Source organism: Grammomys surdaster, unplaced genomic scaffold, assembly GCF_004785775.1.
Source record: "Grammomys surdaster isolate TR1022 unplaced genomic scaffold, NIH_TR_1.0 242, whole genome shotgun sequence".
In the NCBI taxonomy this organism is placed as follows: domain Eukaryota; kingdom Metazoa; phylum Chordata; class Mammalia; order Rodentia; family Muridae; genus Grammomys; species Grammomys surdaster.
The window spans coordinates 9579829-9601128 of record NW_021604687.1 but is presented as its reverse complement, the minus strand read 5'-3'; the positions used below and the strand labels follow the sequence as shown (position 1 = coordinate 9601128).

Here is a 21300-nt window from a genome sequence, read left to right as displayed (position 1 = left end):
TTTAACAGGTTTAGGAGTTCTTTGGTGGAGGTTTTGGGGTCACTTAAGCATACTATCATATCATCTGCAAATAGTGATATTTTGACTTCTTCCTTTCCTATTTGTATCCCTTTGACTTCCTTTTTTGTCTAATTGCTCTGATTAGGGTTACTATATTGAATAGGTAGGGAGAGAGTGGGCAGCCTTGTCTAGTCCCTGATTTTAGTGGGATTGCTTCAAGTTTCTCTCCGTTTAGTTTGATGTTGGCTATTGGCTTGCTGTATATTGCTTTTACTATGTATATTGCTTTTACTGTGTTTAGGTATGGGCCTTGAATTCCTGTTTTTTTCTAAGACTTTTACCATGAAGGGGTATTGAATTTTGTCAAATGTTTTCTTAGAATCTAGTGAGATGATCATGTGGTTTTTTTTTCTTCATTTGAGTTAGTTTATGTAGTGGTTTATGTTGATGGATTTTTGAATATTGAACCATCCCTGCATTCCTAGGATAAAGCCTACTTGATCATAGTAGATGATTTTTTTGATGTGGTCTTGGGTTCAGTTTGCGAGAATTTTATTGAGTATTTTTGCATCGATTTTCATAAGGGAGATTGGTCTGAAGTTCTCTTTCATTGTTGGGTCTTTGTGTGGTTTAGTTACTAGTGTAATTGTGGCTTCATAAAACGAATTGGGTAGTGTTCCTTCCATTTCTGTTTTGTGGAAGAGTTTATAGAGAATCGGTGTTGGGTCTTCCTTGATTGTCTGATAGAATTCTGTACTAAAATTATCTCACCCTGGGATTTTTTTGGTGGGGAGACTTTTAATGACTGCTGCTATTTCTTTAGGGGTTATGGGACTATTTAGATGGTTTATCTGATATTGATTTAACTTTGGTACCTTGTATTTTTCTAGAAAATTGTCCATCTCATCCAGATTTTCTAGTTTTGTTGAGTCTAGGCTTTTTCTTAGCAAGATTTGATGATTTTTTGAATTTCCTCAGTTTCTATTTGTTTATGTCTCCCTTTTCAGTTCTGATTTTATTAATTTGGATACTGTCTCTGTGCCCTTTGGTTAGTCTGGTAAGGGTTTATCTATCATGTTGATTTTCTCTAAGAACCAGCTCCTGGTTTTGTTGATACTTTGTATAGTTTTTTTTTTGTTTCTACTTGGTTGATTTCAGCCTTGAGTTTGATTGTTTCCTGTCATCTGCTCCTCTTGGGAGTATTTGCTTCTTTTTGTTCTAGAGCTTTCACATGTGCTATCATGTTGTTAGTGTATGTTCTCTCTAGTTTCTTTTTTTCAGCACTTAGAGCTATGAGTTTTCCTCTTAGCACTGCTTTCATTGTGTCCCATAAGTTTTGGCATGATGTGTCCTCATTTACATTGCGTTCTAAAAAGTCTTTTAATTTCTTTCTTTATTTCTTCCTTGACCAAGTTATCTTTGAGTAGAGCATTGTTCATTTTCCATGTGTATGTAGACTTTCCATTGATTTTATCATTATTGAAGACCAGCCTTCGTCTGTGGTTCTCTGATGGGATGCATGGGGTTATTTCAATCTTCTTGTATCTGTTGAGGCCTGTTTTGTGACCAGTTTTATGGTCAGTTTTGGAGAATGTACCATGAGATGCTGAGAAGAAGGTGTATATTTTCGTTTTTGGATGAAATGTTCTAGAAATATTTGCTAAATCCATTTGGTTTATAACTTCTCTTAGTTTTAGTGTGTGTCTGATTAGTTTCAGTTTCCATGATCTGTCCATTGATGAGAGTGGGTTGTTCAAATCTCCCACTATTATTGTGTGAGGTGCAATGTGTGCTTTGAGTTTTAATAAAGTCTCTTTTATAAATGTGGGTGCTCTTGTATTTGGAGCATAGATGTTCAGAATTGAGAGTTCATCTTGGTAGATTTTTCCTTAGTCGAGAGTATGAAGTGTCCATTCTTATCTTTCTTGATAACTTCTGGTTGAAAGTTGATTTTATTTGATATTATAATGGCTACTCCAGCTTGTTTCTTGTGATCATTTGCTTGGAACTTTGTTTTCAGCCTTTTATTCTGAGGTAGTGTCTGTCTTTGTCACTGAGATGCGTTTCTTGTATGCAGCAAAATGTTGGGTCCTGTTTACGTATCCAGTCTGCTAGTTTATGTCTTTTAATTGGTGAATTGTGTCCATTGATATTAAGAGTTATTAAGGAAAAATGATTGCTGCTTCCTGTTCTTTTTGTTATTAGATGTAGAGTTATGTTTGTGTGTCTATCTTCTTTTAGGTTTGTTGGAAGATTACTTCCTTGCTTTTTCTTGGGTATAATTTTCCTCCTTGTGTTGGTGGTTTCCCTCTATTATCCTATGTAGGGCTGTATTTGTGGAAAAATATTGTATAAATTTGGGTTAGTCATGGAATCCGTTGGTTTCTCCATCTATAGTGATTGAGAGTTTTGCTGGGTGTAGTGGTCTGGGCTGGAATTTTTGTTCTCTTAGGTTCTGTATGATATCAGTCCAGGATCTTCTGGCTTTTATAGTCTCTGGTGAGAAGTCTGGTGTAATTCTTATAGGTCTGCCTTTATATATTACTTGACCTTTTTTCCTTACTGCTTTTAATATTCTTTCTTTGTTCTGTACATTTGATGTTTTGATTATTAAGTGACGAGGTGAATTTTTTTTCTGATCTAGTATATTTGGAGTTCTGTAGGCTTCTTGTATGTTCATAGGCATTTCTTTCTTTAGGTTAGGAAGTTTTCTTCTGTAATTTTGTTGAAGATATTTACTGTCCCTTTGTGTATCTTTGCTTTCTTCTTTACCTATTATCCTTAGATTTGGTCTTCTCATTGTGTCCCGGATTTCTTGGATATTTTGTGTTAGGAGCTTTTTGCATTTTGTGTTTTCTTTGACAGTTGTATTGATATTTTCTATGGTATCTTTTGCACCTGAGATTATCTCTTCTATCTCTTGAATTCTGTTGGTGATGCTTGCGTCTATGACTCTTGATCTCTTTCTAGGTTTTCTATCTCCAGGGTAGTCTCCCTTTGAGATTTCTTTATTGTTTCTACTTCCATTTTTAGATCCTGGATGGTTTTCTTTAATTCCTTCACCTGTTTGGTTGTGTTTTCTGTAATTTTTTTAAAGGATTTTTGTGTTTCCTCTTTAAGGGCTTCTGCCTGTTTACCTGTGTTCTCCTGTATTTTTTTGAGAGAGTTATTTATGTCCTTCTTAAAGTCTTCTATCATCATGAGAAGTGGTTTTAAATCTCAATGTTGCTTTTCTGGTGTCATCGGGTATTCAGGGCTTGCTGTAGAGGGAGAATTAGGTTATGATGATGCCAGGTAACTTTGGTTTCTGTTGCTTATGTTCTTTTGCTTGACTTTTGCCATCTGGTTTATTTCTAGTGCTACCTTCACTCACTGTCTCTGACTGGAGCCTGTCTGTCCTGTTATGTTGGCTGTGTTAGAACTCTGAGAGTCCAGCTGTTTCTGTGATCCTGTGATCCTGAGACCCTGGTTGTGATAGCTCCTGGGAGTCAGGCTGCTTCTGGGCTCCTGAAATCCTGGTGTTCCCAAGCTCCTGAGATCCTGTGATCCTATTATCCTATGTTCCTATGTTCTAGAGCTCCTGGGAGTCCAGACTCCTCTGGGTTTTGGGAAGTTGGGTACAGAGCTGAAGCCATAGGGCTACTGCAGGCGCAGGCACAGATAGGAAGGGTTTTGTGCCAGTGGCCTTGAGAGAGTTCGTGGATCCCAGCGAGTTCCAAATTACTCCCTGTTTGGGGGTTGGGTGGGTTGTAACTTACTCACCTACACTCCTGGGCATGTTAGAACTTCTGGGAATCCTGCCTTCTCTGGGTTTTTCTACAATTATTTCTAATAGTCAAGTTTAGATAGTCATTTCAAATAGATATTGATTTTTATTAGTAAAATGCAGATCTTGATGAGCACCGTAACTTAGTGAACTTTGAAACAGTGTGTCAATGTCTAACCTCATTTTCTTAATTTTTCTTATTGTCACCTTTATAGGTTTGTGGAATCTTGCTTCTTTATTTTCCAACCTTTGTTTATTTGTGTTGATGCCCTTTGCCTTTTTCTTTCTGGAATCAGAAGGTTTTGCAGGCCTCAAAAAGGTAAGTTGAGTTTGGATTAAATTTATTAAATGACTCATATTAACCTAGAAGTTGATATAGACAAACAGTTGAATTACTGAATGATGTTGACATACTGTTGATCATGTTAATAATATTGCACAGTGAATACCTTGTGTACTCATCAGGGAGTACGTTCATGGTGCACATCTACCTGGAGGAGTGTCTCCTGTAGAACTGCCAACCTTACATGACAGCTGTTAGTTAGGCCTTTCCGGGAGTCCTTGTCCACTTCAGAGTGCAATAGGACACACTTAAAGTACATATATTTTCATGATAGTAATACATTGTAAAATCAAGTACTCTGCAGTAGATAGACTCCCCATGGTATTGAGAACGCCTCATCTTACACGAATTTGGAAGACTTGGGAGCGAGCACACTGAGATGCTTTTGGAGAGCATCTGAAAACAGCGTGGTTTTATGGTAGGGGATAGCTGACTCTGACTTTGATACAGAGTGTCCAGCCACAACCTTTTGGAATATAATACAAGATTTAAGTAGTTAATACTCGACAGAGTGAGCCTGTGTTACGATTGAAGCATCTTACAACGTTCTGAATTGTATTTCTATTCCTATTTCAATATATGGCGTGATTCGTGCTTATCTATCTATGGGAAGCTGTAAACTGTGGATCATTGCTTTTGTTCCCTTTTTTGTATGTGGCACCTGAGCATTTGGTGTGTGTGTTTGCATATGTTCTTGCAGGTCCATGTATGCATACAAGACAGAGATCAAGATCAGCTGTCTTCCTCCATTTTCTCTCACTGTTATTTTCTTGAGACAGTGTCCTTGATGAATCCAGAGCTCGTTAATTTAGCTCAGCTGGCTGGCCAGTGCGCTCTGAACATCTTCATGTCTCTGCCTCTACAACAGTGTAGCTACAGATATTTATCCTTATACCCATGTCTACATGAGTGCTAGGGATTTGAACTCAGGTCCTCACGCCTACATGGCAAACACTTTACTGAACTCTCATGGACATGTGTGTCATTCCTGCCCAGGGACATGCTGATGGCTGTGTGGTTTCAGCTTTAGTTGTGCTGCCAAAAGATCAGTGTTAATGAAGGGACAGTGTGAGTGACACTGGGGAAAGGCCCCTGGGGGTCAAGTGCTTCTGTGGACTAACCGTATTCCTTCAGATGTGAACACTGTAGTTGAAAGCCGTCAGCTCACTTCTTGTTTAGTAAATGTACAGAGATGAGAATGGCTTGTGCTTTGCTTTCAAGCTTCACATCGAGAAAACTGGCTTTCATATGTTGGAATTATTTTATATTCTCTTGTATTAAGATTAAAAAATTATGTAATAAAAATAATTACTTTGTTTTAATTTAGAAAGCTCCTATAGCTGGGTGTGGTGGGTAGTGCATGCATTAGTTCTAACACTTGGAAGGTAAGAGACAGGTGGATGTCTTGAGTTTGGGGCTAGCCTGGTTTATAGAGTGAGTTCTAGGACAGCCAGGGATTAACAGAGAAACCCTTTCTTAAAAAACCAACTAAACAAAAAAGAAAGCTGCTTTACTATTTAAAGTTTCTAGAAGGAATTATGGCTAAAACTGAGGCTCAGTGGTATTAGATACTGTTAACTTTTCTGAAGACCCGTGTATTAAAATAGCAGTAGCATGACACCTGACGTTCTCAAAAGCATTCTCTTTGTAGTTCCACACTGTAAAGCACAAGGAAGCCAGCAAGAAGTTGAGAGATGGTCAAGGACAGACTGTGGACAGGGAAGACAAGAGGACCAAGAAATGCTGACAGCAGAGCAGCTGTGCTGTTAGAGTGTAAAGAAAAGGGAGGCGTCCTCAAACCCAAGGCCGGAGGGCTCCGAGAACAAGTTTAGGATACACAACTTGACAGAGCGTTGCAGAGAACTGACAACCTGAGGGGGAGGCCACTGGAGACATGAGATGTTGGTTCTGTGGACGTTTGGAGCTAGGATTTTTCATAGAGAGCTGTCTGTTCATCAGAAACTCAGCAAGCAGCTCCATGTACAAGTTACTGTGTCCTGACAGGAGCTGGCCAGGGCTGCTCGTGAAAAGCTCAGACTCTGCACTCGAGGGTCAGACAGTGGGGATAATCAGCAGTGCACACAAAGCAGCCATAGCTTGCCACATGCTGAGGAACTGTGGGGGCTACTGACACAAATGGTGTCGAGCTGGGATGGGGCTGCGCCTCGTGGGTGAGCGGGGCTTGGAAGAGTAAATGTCACGGCTTGCCCTGTGGTCTTGAGTTCTGACTGAGTTGATGAGTGCTGGAGGATAGGGAGCAGTGCGGGTGCAGGGAGCCTTGGGGTAAGGTTCTGGATGGCTCGGCCCTGGCAGGTAGTTTGATTTCATGCTGTAGACAGCAGGGAGCTGGAAAGAGTTTTTCTGGAGTGTTTTTGCACCTACTGTCTGATTTAAGTGTAGTGATAATTCTGCATTTCAGTGTTTCTCATTTGTCACCAAGGAGAAGAGTGCCCTTGGAGCACATGTTCTACCTACTGCCAAGTGCTGTTGGGGAGGGAGTCCTGCAGGCAGCGTTGCACAGACGTCAGGTGTAGATGTGTAGACTCACTGACACCGCCTGCTAGTGTCTGCTGCATGCACACTTGCTCCTCTTCCTAACCCTGCCTGGGTAAGGGTGCTTCACTGTTGCTCTTCTTTGGTGTTCCAGGAGTATCTGCTCAGTTAACACTCCTTAGCTGTTAGTGAGATAGACCATTTTCATTGCGACTTCATAACTGTAACTTTGCTACTGTTATGAATTGTAATGTAAGTATCTATGTTTTCTGATGGTCTTAGACAACCCCTGGGAAAGGCTCATTCAAGCCTAAAAGAGGTTTTGACAAACAGGCTGAGAACAACTCTTTTAGACCTCACATCAGCAGGGAGAAACAGCTGAGCAGAGACCCAAGAGACAAGCATGACATCTAACGTCGACATTTGTCCAACCCATGCTGTTGTTTCTTTTTAAAATTTTTTATTGGATATTTTATTTACATTTCAGAAGTTATACCCTTTCCCATTTCCACCCTCCCCAGAAACCCCCTATACCATCCCCCTTCCTCCTGCTTTTATGAGGCTGTGCCCCCACCCACCTACTCCCACCTCCCTACCCTCGAATTCCCCTACACTGGGGCATCCAGCCTTCAAAGGACCAAACATCTCCTTTCCCACCTATGCCAAACAACGCCATCCTCCCCTACATATACAGCTGGAGCTTTGGGTCCCTCCCTATGTGCTTCCAGGCTTGTGGTTTAGACCCTGGGAGCTCTGGTTGGTTGGCATTGTTGTGCTCCCCAAGGGGCCACAAACCCTTTGAGCTCCTTCAGTCTTCTCTCTAACTCCTCCATTGGGAACCCCATGATCAGTTCAATGGTTAGCTGTGAGCATCTGCCTCTGTATATGTCAGGCTCTGGCAGACTTCTAAGGAGACAGCTATATCAAGCTCCACTCAGGATGCACCTCCTGGCATCCACATTAGCACCTACCTTTGGTGACTGCACATGGGATGGATACCCAGGTGGAACAGTCTCTAGATGACCCCTCCTTCAGTTTCTGTCCCACACTTTGTCTCCATATTTGCTCCCATGAGTATTTTGTTACTCCTTCTAAGAGGGACTGAAGCACCCACACTTTGGTCTTCCTTCTTCATGAGATTCATATGGTCTGTGAATTGTAACTTTGGTATTGTGAGCTTTTGGGCTAATATCCAATTATCAGTGAGTACATACCATGTGTGTTCTTTTGTGATTGGGTTACCTCCCTCAGGATGATATTTTCTAGTTCCATCCATTTGCCTAAGAATTTATCGAATTCATTGTTTTTAATATCTGAGTAATACTCCATTGTGAAACTGTACCACATTTTCTGTATCCATTCCTCTGTTGCAGGACATCTGGATTCTTTCCAGCTTCTGGCTATTATAAACAAGGTTGCTATGAACATAGTGGAGCATATGTCCTTGTTATATGTTGTAGCATCTTCTGGGTATATGCCCAGGAGTGGTAAAGCTGAGTCCTCAGGTAATGCTATGTCTAGTTTTCTGAGGAACCTCCAGATTGTTTTCCAGAGTGGTTGTACCAGCTTGCAAGCCCACCAACAATGGAGGAGTGTTCCTAATTCTCCACATCCTCGCCAGCATCTGCTATGACCTGAGTTTTTGATCTTAGCCATTCTGATTGGTGAGAGGTGGAATCTCAGGGTTGTTTTGATTTGCTTTTACTATATTTAGGTATGAGCCTTGAATTCCTGATCTTTCCAAGACTTTTACCATGAAGGGATGTTGAATTATTTTCTCAGCATCTAGTGAGATGATTGTGTGGTTTTTTTTTCTTTGAGTTTGTTTATATAGTGGATTACATTGATGTATTTCTGTATATTGAACCATCCCTGCATTCTTGGGATAAAGCCTACTTGATCATGATGGATGATTTTTTTGATGTGTTGTTGGAGTTGATTTTTGAGAATTTTATCAAGTATTTTGCATTGATATTCATAAGGGAGATTGGTCTGAAGTTCTCTTTCATTGTTGGGTCTTCGTGTGGTTTAGTTATGAGCATAATTATGGCTTCATAAAACGAATTGAGTAGTGTTCCTTCTGTTTCTATTTTGTGGAATAATTTATAGAGAATTGGTATTAGGTCTTCTTGGAAGGTCTGATAGAATTCTGCACTAAAACTATCTGGTCCTGGGCTTTTTTTTTTTTTGGTGGGGAGACTTTTAATGACTGCTGCTATTTCTTTAGGGGTTATGGGACTGTTTAGATGGTTTATCTGCTTCTGATTTAACTTTGGTACCTGAACTCTGTCTAGGAAATTGTCCATTTCATCCAGATTTTCCAGTTTTGTTGAGTATAGGCTTTTGTAGTAGGATTTGATGATTTTTTTTTAATTTCCTCAGTTTCTGTTTGTTATGTCTCCCTTTTCAGTTCTGATTTTATTAATTTGGATACTGTCTCTGTGCCCTCTGGTTAGTCTGGCTAAGGGTTTATCTATCTTGTTAATTTTCTCAAAGAACCAGCTCCTGGTTTGTTGATACTTTGTATAGTTCTTTTTGTTTCTACTTGGTTGATTTCAGCCCTGAGTTTGATTATTTCCTGCTGTCTATTCCTCTTTGGTGTATTTGCTTCCTTTTGATCTAGAGCTTTCAGGTGTGCTGTCAAGTTGCTAGTGTATGCTCTCTCCAGTTTCTTTTTGTAGACACTTAGAGCTATGAGTTTTCCCCTTAGCACTGCTTTCATTGTGTCCCCTAAGTTTTGGTATGAAGAACCTTCATTTTCATTAACTTATATAAAGTGTTTAATTTCTTTCTTTATTTCTTCCTTGACCAAGCCATCATCGAGTAGAGAGTTGTTCAGTTTCCACGTGTATGTGGGCTTTCCATTGTTTTTGTTATTGAAACCAGCCTTAGTCCGTGGTGATCTGATGGGATGCAAAGAATTATTTCAATATTTTTGTATCTGTGGAGGCCTGTTTTGTGACAAAATATATGATCTATTTGGAGAAGGTACCATGAGATGCTGAGAAAAAGGTATATTCTTTTGTTTTAGTATGAAATGTTCTATATATATCTGTTAAATCCATTTGGTTCATAACTTCTGTGAATTTCACTGTGCCTCTGTTTAGTATCTGTTTCCATTATCTGTCCATTGGTGAGAGTGGAGTGTTGAAGTCTCCCACTGTTATTTTGTTTGGTGCAACGTGTGTTTTGAGCTTTAGTAAAATTTCTTTTATGAATGTGGGTACCCTTGCATTTGTAGCATAGATGTTCAGAATTGAGAGTTCATAGTTTTAGATTTTTCCTTTGAAGAGTATGAAGTGTCCTTCCTTATCGTTTTTGATACCTTTTGGTTCAATGTCGATTTTATTGGATATTAGAATAGGTACTCCAGCTTGTTTCTTGAGACCATTTGTTTGGGAAATTGTTTTCCAGTCTTTTAAGCTTAGGTAATGTCTGTTTTTGTCACTGAGGTGCATTTCCTCTATGCAGCAAAAATCTGTGTGCTGTTTACGTATCCAGTCTGTCAATGTATGTCTTTTTATTGAGGAATTGAGTCCATTGATGTTAAGAGATATTAAGGAAAAATAATTGTTGCTTCTTGTTTTTTTTTTTGTTATTAGAGGTGGAATTATGTTTGTGTAGCTATCTTCTCTTGGGTTTGTTGGAAGATTACTTTCTTGCTTTTTCTAGGTTGTAGTTTCCCTCCTTGTGTTGGGGTTTTCCATCTGTTATCCTTTATAGTGCTGGATTTGTGAGAAGATATTGTGTATATTTCTTTTGTTCATGAAATATCTTGATTTCTCCATCTATAGTGTTTGAGAGTTTTGCTGGGTATAGTAATCTGGGCTGGCATTTGTGTTCTCTTAGGGTCTGTATGACATCTGTCCAGGATCTTCTGGCTTTTATAGTCTCTGGTGAGAAGTCTGGTGTACTTCTTATAGGTTTGCCTTTATATGTTACTTGACCTTTTCCCCTCAGTGCTTTTAGTATTTTTTTCTTTGTTTTGTGCATTTGATGTTTTGATTATTATGTAACAGGAGGAATTTCTTTTCTGGTCTAGTCTATTTGGAGTTCTGTAGGGTTCTTGTATGTTCATGAGCATCTGTTTCTTTAGGTAAGGGAAGTTTTCCTCTATAATTTTGTTGAAGATATTTACTGGCCCTTTAAGTTGGGAATCTTCACTCTCTTCTATACCTTTTATCCTTAGGTTTGGCCTTCTCACTGTGTCCTGGATTTTCTGGATGTTTTGGGTTAGGAGATTTTTGTATTTTGCATTTTCTTTGACAGTTGTGTCAATGTTTTCCATGGTATCTTCTGCACCTGAGATTTTTCTCTTCTGTGTCTTGTATTCTGTTGGTGATGCTTGCGTCTATGACTCCTGATCTCTTTCCTAGGTTTTCTATCTCCAGGGTAGTCTCCCTTTGAGCTTTCTTTATTGTTTCTACTTCCGTTTTTAGATCCTGGATGGTATTGTTTAATTCCTTCACCTGTTTGGTTGTGTTTTCTTGAAGTTCTTTAAGGGATTTTAGTGTTTCCTCTTTAAGGGCTTCTACCTGTTTACCTGTGTTCTCTTGTATTTCTTTAAGGGAGTTGTTTATGTCCTTCTTAAAGTCCTCTATCATCATCATGAGAAGTGATTTTAAATCTGAGTCTTGCTTTTTCAGTGTGATGGGGTATTCAGGACTTGCTATGGTGGGAGAACTGGGTTCTGATGCTACCAGGTAACTTTGGTTTCTGTTGCTTATGTTCTTGTGCTTGCTTTTTGACATCTGGTTATCTCTAGTGCTACCTGAACTCACTTTCTCTGACTGGAGCCTGTCTTTGCAGTTATCTAGCTTGTGTCAGAACTCCTCAAGTCCAGATGTCTCTGTGATCCTGTGATCATGAGCTCCTGAGTGGAAGAGCTCCTGGGAGTCAGCCTGCCTCTGGGATCCTGAAATCCTGCTGCTCTGAGTGCAGTCTTTCCTCAGGTGTTCTGAGTGTAGTGCCTCCTGAGCTGCTCTGCATGCAGTGGTTCCTCTAGGATGGCTCAGGATATGGTGTACTCATGGGGAGCAGAACAGCTAGGTGTCTGCCTCTGCCAGAGGACCAAGGGAGCCTGTTAATTATTTCTACTTCTAATTTTTCTATGCATGACTTTAAAAATCCTTGTCCTAAACACATATTTAAGCATGCTTGTCTCTCAAAACCCTTTGAGGGTCACCATGCTTCTTCATCTTTCATGGCACTGAAATGTTGAATGGACATAAGAATGGAATGGAAATAAGAGTCCAGCGTGTAGTGGCCAGGAGGTCGAGTTCAGCAGATGGAGGTATGTTGACTACCGTTGCTCTGACTTGGGAAGCTAGGAGATGAATAGGTGTTGTAAACCAATACAGACCATTTGTTTGTTAATGCTAAGGTTACAAAAAGATGGCAGTGACTTGGAGGTAGAATGGGGTCCAAGAAGCCTGGCCACGATGCCACAGCAAGAAGAAGGGGCCAGGGAAGAGAGATCTGAGAGCGCATTGGGTTTTAACATTAGATTAAAGGCCTGTTATCACCACATCTGGCTCTCTGATGTGTTAACTTGATGACTAAGTGAGGTAATTTATGTAAAGGCACAGATTAGGACTTACTACATTTTCTCTTTTTTACTTTTTCAAAGCCATATATATTTTTCTATACCTGTAATTTATTAGGAGAATAGTGAGGAGATGGCCCTAAGAAAATAGCAACTTCCACCATAGTAAGAAAACAGATGGGGACTGGCAGGATGATTCAGCCTGCTGCTAAGACCGATGACCTGAGTTCAGTCCTCAGGACCATATGGTCGAAGGAGAGAAGTGACTTCTGCAAGTTGTTCAGTGATCCCTACATGTGCCCCGTGGCACAGGTGCCCCCAGCAAACAGGCAGATAGATAAATTCAGTTAAAAGAAAAGTTAAAGAGAGATGAAAGGCCCTGAAAGGACACTGACAGCCCTCGAGACCTTAAGTGTGCTGCTTTTCTTAGCACGGTGATTTAATTAAGAGATATATAGTCTGAAATACACTTGGCTAATGAGTATGTTTATCGAAAGCACTGGACAGTCCTGAATAATGACAGATTATCAGGTGGTCTAACATTCTAAATTATTTTCTGCACTTTGAAGTAGAGAGTGTAGAAGCAAAACAAGCCAGTTTTAGTGTTAGGATTGCATCCTTTGACAAAAGCTACTGGAAAGTAAGGTGTATCACACAGCCTAGAGAAATGTTTTCAGATTAAGTGGTCAGTGCTGTTTTAAAGTACATATGTGCACACACACACGCACGCACACGCACATTCAGTTTTAAAATCAGTTGCAGGAAAGCTTCAAAGGCTCCTAACATTGTACAATCAATATCTCTTCAGTGTCTTGAGATCTAATACGACATTTGACTCCTGGGGGCTATTTGCACAGGTTCTCAGTGTTTCTCGAGCAGCAGCCATCTCTATGGCTTCTGAGGCTATATCAGAACAGTGAACTATACTATGAGGCTACTCTTTGTGCTACCATTGACTGCAGTCATCAAAGTGTTTGCGAAGGTGACGGACGAGTACGTGGGCTCATGTGTGCTCCTGCATAACTATTTGCTGATTGACTTCATTAGGCATATCTGTTTCTGACTGATACTGGAAAGAGGGTAGAAACTTTCTTAGTGTAAATGTACCCAGTGACTTGAGTCATGACAAACTTACAGTCAGGCTAGTTCCATTTCCCTTTCCCCCGTGACCACCCTCCTGGGGTGTTTTACTGAGTTTACATCTGGTATATTCTCTAAGTGGCACATGGCCCCCCATGCATCCACGGATTCCCCTGGGCAATCGATTTTAAAACAGCTCCTTGCATATTGTGCAGAGATGCGGAAATTAGCTGCTGCCTACAGGATGGATGCAGAGCTTGAATTGGAAATCCAGTGAAGCAGAATTCTTCACTTAGTTCTTAATTAAATAGCTGTGTTAATTCAAACAGGACATTTTAGGCCTAGGGAGCTGGTCATATCTTCTAAGGGCTGTAAGTGGCCTTTCTTCTATCATCTTACACGGGGGTGAGTTGCTGTTTTATTAGGGCCATCTAGTCACTGTTTTTTTTTTTTTTTTTAAATGAATTCTCAAGTATGAGGGAAAATAGTTTTGAAAAGTGATTATCTTTTAATAGTAAGAAGCCTGCTTTTGTCGTAGGGATTTTACCTCCTCTTGTTGTGAGGTTTCTTAGGTGTATGCTATTTTGTAGCCATTTACTTGCACTGCCATAGGCATTGGGTCGTGTGTGTTTGAACATGATTCTGTGCTTGGATCTTAATTCAGCTGTGATAGGAAATGTCCATGTTGAATTGGTTTTGACTTCAGTCACTCAGTGGTATGAGAGTCAGTCAGCGGTCTGAGGGGTTGGGATCATCTTAGGAGAGACCACAGTGCTGTGACTATCGCCTCTGTGCGTGGTATGGTGCTTTCTTTTTCTCCTGTTCAGAAAAGACCTATTGGTTCCTGATAGTAACTCTGGGTGATGTTTTCTGATATCATAATGAACTCCAGAGGGTAACATACTGGCCAGTGTTAAGTGAACAGAATGTATCAGATGCATTTTGTATGTTACCATCACATTTTGAATTAAAACCTTATAGAGACAAAGTTAATGAAAGTGGGAGAAAGGTCTCACCCTGTGATTGTTTTGTAAGTATAATGTGAATATAATGACAGATGAAGCCCAGGTCTCTTCTGGTAGCAGATTTATACTGCCCTTTACTTTAATGCTTATCTTTGATTTGAAGTCCTGGCATAAAATTTAACATAACGACAGCAACATCCTGACCAATTATCCAAACCATCCAGCCATCCCAGAGTGTCCAGAACCTCACACATGATCTGTAGGATTAAGAGGTTAGCTCCTGTAACTTCAAACAAAGTGCTTTCATAATAAAAGTAAAATGCACAAAATCTGAGGTCACTTCCTCTCTTAATTAGTTGCACTGGCCAGGTGGAGGCGAAGCGCTCTGTGCTGTGCTCAGGCTGTCCATAAAGCCAAGCACCATGACAGCACAATAGAGGAGGAACAAAGATCGTTTTAATATGTTTCTATCCTGTGTCACAGTTTGAGGTTGCCCTGGTTTATGTCGCTTTTGGCAAACTTACATAAAAGTGACCTTGTACTGTATTTTATGACCAGATGACTTTTCCCCCTTCAATGGTTAATTTGTCTCAGGCCTCCATCTTAAAGAGAAGAGAGTAGGAAGTCCAGCCTGGGACTCCATGAGCTTTCATTGGATTCTTTCATTATTTTTGCTTGTTTTTTTTTTTTTTTTTTTTTTTGCCACTGATGATCCATAAATCGTTGGAAATGAGCGATTAAGGAAGTGCTGCTTAGTGTTAGTGGCAAACGCGCATACTCAGTCTGGCACTGCCGGGTGAGAGGAAGTCCCAGACGAGAGGAAGGCTCCCGCTGGGAACCTTGCAAGGAAATTTGACTTGGGCATGTTTTGATCTTGGCATTTATTACAGAAAATGAAGTCATATCTCACTAACTGTTGCTATGTGTTAATTTGATTCACCCAACACCTGCAAGAAAAAAAAAAGTAGTCATGTATTAATCAGAACTCCCTGCCCTCCCCCAGTAGGGAGAACTGGTTTCTTCCCAGAACTAGTAAGGACAGGATCGGCTGTTTTCAAGACGCAGGAGCACTGTGCTTCTGTGAAGGATGACTGTGTGGTCTCTTGAACTTTCCGTATCTGGAGATGCATACAGGAACTCAGCAAACTGAGCACAAGGAAAAGAATATGTGACATTTCATTTGATGATTGTTCAGATTTACAAAGACTGTGACTTGAACTCAAACTTAGGCTCCTAAAGGAGCGAGGTAAATAAAATGAGTAAATAGAAATAACTCTGTTGCCACCCTTCTTGGTATCCATGCATGTGTGAGGGAAGCAATTACGTCTTTAGTTACACTGTCTGGTTTTGTTGATGGTACTTGGTTTAGTAACACCACTCAGCGTTCAGGCACTATGATTCTATGATCTCATCTGCTAAGTATTATGCTAAGTTTCTCTGCACCTATAAAGAATAAGGGATTTCTACATATAAGACTAAATTGTCTTTTTATTTGCATAATAATGAGTTTTGGACTCAAGTCCAGACTCTCCTTACCTGCTGTGCCTCAGATGTGTTTCTCAAGAGTGTTTCTGTGAAGCTTGCTCTCTCACCAGTGTTGGTACCATGTCCAAAGTGTGCTGGGAACACGGCTATGCTCAGTGCTCACAGGTGTCTCATATGCGGGATTGCTAATGAGGCATCAGGAATGTTGGGAACATTACTTTTTCACACCATAGCCCAGGAGGCTTGTATTGTTTTGAATCAGGGAGGGGCACACATGTGTAATTGAAGCATTTGGGCAGCTGAAGCAGGAGGATTGCAAGGACTAGGGTAGCTTGGCCTACAAGGTATGAAGCCGGGTCTCATGGCATTGCATTGTCATGGGGCACTTTTGTTGTTCTATCTCTTGATTTCAAGGTCTGTTTTGCTTAGAAAAGTGCAGGTTGTAAGAGACAGGCTGAGCTGCTTTGTAGGGAACCAAACCTCAGACTCCATCTTATAGGGTGATGAAACTAACTAACATCTCAGAATGGCTGGTAGTTCAGCCCTCTGTTAAATGAGAAGAGCTTTGTGAGGGAAGAAATAAACAGCTACCAGCTTCACATTGGACAGCTTTTAATTACCATGCCCACAATGCTTACATTCAAAAACAGGTTTATAGAAATCATCACTGCTAATTAGAAACTTCCCCTATTTGTTTGGGGGGGGTGGAATTGAAAACTATCTACTTTTAGGTTAAAATGAATTTTCTTTGAGAGTGAGGCTAGATGTCAGATTTCATGCTGCTGGACACTTCTTAGGTACGCTATCCCAGGCCTACCAGACAGTGCTCACCACGTCCCATGCAAGTTGTAGATCTTGTGTCTATTTGGCATTTAAACTCATATTCATTTATCTGTAAAATCATTGTTCAGCATGTTGCCTTGGTAACAATTTGCAATGCCTGTGAAATGTTTGCCAGTACTCTTCGAATCTACACAGCTGAAACTGTCCGGCTGAAACTTGGTGCAGTGTATTAACTGACAGCCCATTATGTAGTTTGTATCCCAGGAATAGAAGTGACAGTGGGCCTGTTTGACAGCTTAGTGTAAGTGGCATCTCAAGTTGTGGTGAACTATTCCAGTCACTGACTGTGACACCACCTCAGACAGACTCTGTGCACCCAAATCCGAGTCCTCTGCAAGAAGAACTCATAACAGATGAGCTACTTCTCCAGCCCCTAAGGCTTACATTTTTAAAAAATTTTGGGGGTATCAATTATTGGCTGAATGTTTTTTTATTCTTTTTTAAAATGCATATAGTTTATGTCATATTTCTGGTATAAAGTTTTTTTGTTTGTTTATTTATTTTGTTGTTGTCTTGAGACAGGGTTTCTCTATGTAGTCCTGGCTGTCCTGGAACTCACTCTTTATACCAGCAGGCTAGCCTTGAATTTACAGAGCTCTGCCTGTCTCTACCTCTTTTGTGTTGGGACTAATGATGTGTGCCAGCACACCTGGCAAATGTTTGTTTATTTATTTATTTATTTATTTATTTATTTTGTTAGGAAAATTTTAATGAAAGACTACTTTATGTTGTGGCAAGAATGCACTGCATTAGATAACTTATGATACCTGACTCCAGAGAGGAGTTGTCTTTTCTTTCTGCACTATGTTGGAGATTCCAACGACTGTCTGTTTCTGGATCTAGGCTCCCTTCCCATGCAAAGTGCCTTCTAGTTTTGGTTTCTAAGAGGTACAGTTGCTTGTATAACTGACTTTCATAAAAATCTGGATGGCCTCTAATAGCTAACAAGCCTGTCCAAACTTACATTGTATGTGTTATATACACAGTACTCTGAAAGCTTGACTCCATTTAAAATTTTTTAATTAGACTTACTTATATTTTATTTTGTGTGTGTGTGTGTGTGTGTGTGTATGTATGTATGTATGTATGCTTATGTCCACAGAGGACAGAAGAGGGCATGAGATCCTTTTGAGCTACAGCTCCAGGAGGTTATGAGCTGCTCTATAGGAGATGAGAATCAAATCCAGATCCAGGGCAAGGACAGCAAGTACCTTTATCTGCTGAGTCGTCTTTCCAGACCCAGCACAGCCTTTTTAAGCCACTGTTTCCGTTAGGCTCACCTGTTCCTCCTGGGTTGTTCTTGTTGAACTTGCCCCTGTCGGAACCTGCAGACTGCTGTTCCCTTTACCAGCTTGGACTCCAAGCCCATATAGTGTTGCCTCTGCCTGGAAGTAGCCCCCCTCTCTCTCATTGCCAGCATCCTGTTTCTGACTGATTCTTCAGGGTTTCCTAATGCTCCTCAGGGACTTCCTTTACTTGCAACTTCTGGGGTCTCCCTTAGTAAGGTTACATTGTGGTTGCTTGTTGATGTGCTTTTGACACAAGTACTTGGGACACTGTGGACAGAACTCTTGTGCAGGAAAATGAGGCATGAAAGCTGAGTACTCTCATGTCTGCCTGAATTCATGAGAAGACCCAGGAGCTCTGTACAGCCCCACGTCTTTAGTAGTTGGTTTAAAGGAGGTAAACAAGTTGATGCCATCGTTAAATATGGCTAAGTAAAACAACTTAATTCTCTAACAAGCATTGTGTATCATTAAGTATATAGTTCTCAAGAGAGCAACAAAATCTCTGGGAATTTGGACGACAACAACAACAAATCAAAAACAAGAGAGAAAGAACAAAGCCCAGGTAGTGAGAGCATGTGATCCCACAGCCTCCTCAGGGGAAAGAGATGATGGGACCATCAGCTGTGATGTACGTCCGCTGAGCATGGAGGTGGCAGAATGCATTCTTGTGAGAAGTTCTCAGCCACAGGGCAAATCGATTTAAAGTGCAGTATGGCCTCCGGAAGGCTTCCAGACCCAGCTCTGACGGAAGGACGTCTTCCCTGGGAGTTTATCCATCCACTTGGATCTCCCGAGAATTTTGAGTTTAGTATTTTATCAGTGTTATTAGAAAACTCTAGTCAAGAAGCTACCATAAAAGTTACTGAAAAGCATTAAATATTACCTCATTATTATCTAATGTATAATACTAATGGAACATATAATACTACAGTGGCTTATATAATGTGTATTTAAGGCAGATTTTGGAAAGTTTATTTGATATAATTTAAAATTCATACTATACAATGCATTTAACTTGGTCCTGCTTGTGCTGTCTGCTGTCCCTTACATTAGTGGTTGAAAGCTCAGGACGTGACAATAAGCAATACATAATCAGCCCAAACAGAACATTGTCTTCTGGCTTTTCTGTATCTTTACTGTTAGCTTCTTTCCTGGTAATTTGATAGTTGACTTAGCTCTTAAAGTGTTGTCATCCTTTCAAAGCAGGTGTGTATCCTATTTCAGTTACTTTGCCCATGAGTTTCTGGTTCTATTTTAGCTAATTTTGTAGAGTGATTTAAAAGAGCAAATTACAATTTTTATCTACATTGCTATCCAGTTTTCCTATAAAAATTTATATGTCGCTCCTAACTTTTATTTCTTTTTTTTATTGGATAATTTATTTACATTTCATATGTTGTCCCCTTACCCCATCCCCCACCCACCAAGGAACCCCCTATCCCTTTACCCCTCCTCCTTCTTCTCTGTGGATGTAACCCCTACCTCCCCCCCCCAACTCCCACTTCCCCACCCTCAAAATTCTCACCCCCTGGGAATTCCCCCCAGGCTTCATGATGTCAAGGATCTCATCTTCCACCTGTGCCCAGCAGGGCCCTCCACTCTTATGCATTCAGCTGAAGCCCTGGATCTCTCCCTAAGTGCTCCCAGGCTGGTGATTTAGACCCTGGGAGCTGTGGTTGGTTGGTATTGTTGCTCTCCTCATGGTGCCACAAACCCTTTCAGCTCCTTCAGTCCTCACTCTAACTCCTCCATTGAGAACCCCATGATCAGTTCAATGGCTAGTTGTGAGCATCTGCCTCTGAATATGTCAGACTCTTGAAGGCCTCTGAGGAGACATCCATATCAGGCTCTTATCAGCATGTACTTCCTGACTTCCACATCAGCATCTACCTTTGGTGACTGCACATGAGATGGATACTCAGGTGGAAAGGTCTTCAAATGGCCCCTCCTTCAGTTCCTGTCCCTCACTTTGTCTCCATATTTGCTCCCTTGAGTATTTTGTTGCTCCTTCTAAGAAGAACTGAATCACCCCCACTTGGTCTTCCTTCTTTATGGGCTTCATGTGGCCTGTGAGTTGCATCTTGGGCATTTCAAGGTTCTGGGCTAATATCCGATGATCAGTGAGTGAATACCATGTGTGTTCTTTTGTGATTGGCTTACTTCACTCAGGATGATGATTTCTAGTTCCATCCATTTACCTAGGAAACTCTCTAATTCATTATTTTTAATAGCTGAGTAATACTCCATTGTGTAAATATACCACATTTTTTTAATCCATTCCTCAGTTGAAGGACATCTGGGTTCTTTCCAGCTCCTGGCTATTGTAAATAAGGCTGCTATGAACATAGTTGAGCATATGTCCTTGTTATATGTTCGAGCATCTTCTGGGTATATGCCTAGGAGTGGTATAGCTGGATCCTCAGGTAATGCTATGTCCAATTTTCTGAGGAACCGCCAGACTGATTTCCAAAGTGGTTGCACCATCTTGCAGTCCCACCAACAATGGAGGAGTGTTCCTCTTTCTCCACACCCTCGCCAGCATCTACTATCACCTGAGTTCTTAATCTTAGCCATTCTGACTGGTGTAAGATGGAATCTCAGGGTTGTTTTGATTTGCATTTCCCTGATGACTAAGGACACTGAACATTTCTTTAGGTGCTTCTCGGCCATTCGAGTTTCTTCCGTTGAAAATTCTTTGTTAAGCTCTATACCCCATTTTTTAATAGGGTTATTTGGTTGTCTGGAGTCTAATTTCTTGAGTTCTTTGTATATATTGAATATTAGCCCTCTATCAGATGTAGGATTGGTAAAGATCTTTTCCCAATTTGTTGGTTGTCGTTTTGTCCTATTGACAGTATCCTTTGCCTTACAGAAACTTTGCAATTTTATGAAGTCCCATTTGTCAATTCTTGATCTTAGAGCATATGCCATTGGTGTTCTGTTCAGGAACTTTTCCCCTGTGCCCAAGTACTAACTTTTATTTCTTAATGTTAAATTTTTATTCGTGGTAAGACATATTTTGAGGCTTTGCTTAGAGCATCAGGAGTCACCACTCACTCTTTCTTTTCTTTTAGTCTGTGATTTCCCTGGCATTTCCACACAGTTAGCTCCTGTCTACGTTTTGTCTCTCCAGGCTGTTGGTAGTATATCTTTTCCAGGCATAATGAAATAGATGCAGTTCAGACGACTGGCTGCTCACACAGATGCTGCACTCAGGGCTGAGAAAGGGCAGTGCTTGGTTCTGTGCTGAGTTTCTCCCATTTAGTGTATATGTGTGTCTTATCACCCCAAAGCTTCACTTCTGGTTCCTTTTTACTTCTTGCTTGGAGTGCTATTGGTCTTTATCTGGGACATGGCAGTCATACAATTCCATGCTAACTTTTGTGTTCTGTCTTAGTTTCTGACTCAGAAAAGATTCATGCCCTCTATCTGAATCTGCTCAGATTTCTTCTTCAAAGATGGGTACAGGGTATTCTCCATCTCTTTACATT

General features: G+C 40.6%; 1 protein-coding gene across 2 annotated transcripts in view; it reads left to right on the top strand.

Moving 5' to 3' along the window:
* Lmbr1 (limb development membrane protein 1) overlaps nucleotides 1–21300 on the top strand; it is a 139623-nt gene that overhangs the window by 55362 nt on the left and 62961 nt on the right. The window contains exon 5 of one of the 2 annotated variants that reach the window (XM_028774682.1): nucleotides 3982–4085. The exons of the other annotated variant lie outside the window; for it this stretch is intronic. Coding sequence (XP_028630515.1) covers nucleotides 3982–4085 — 104 coding nt within the window. The remainder of the gene's footprint in view (nucleotides 1–3981; nucleotides 4086–21300) is intronic. 2 annotated transcript variants of the gene reach the window in all.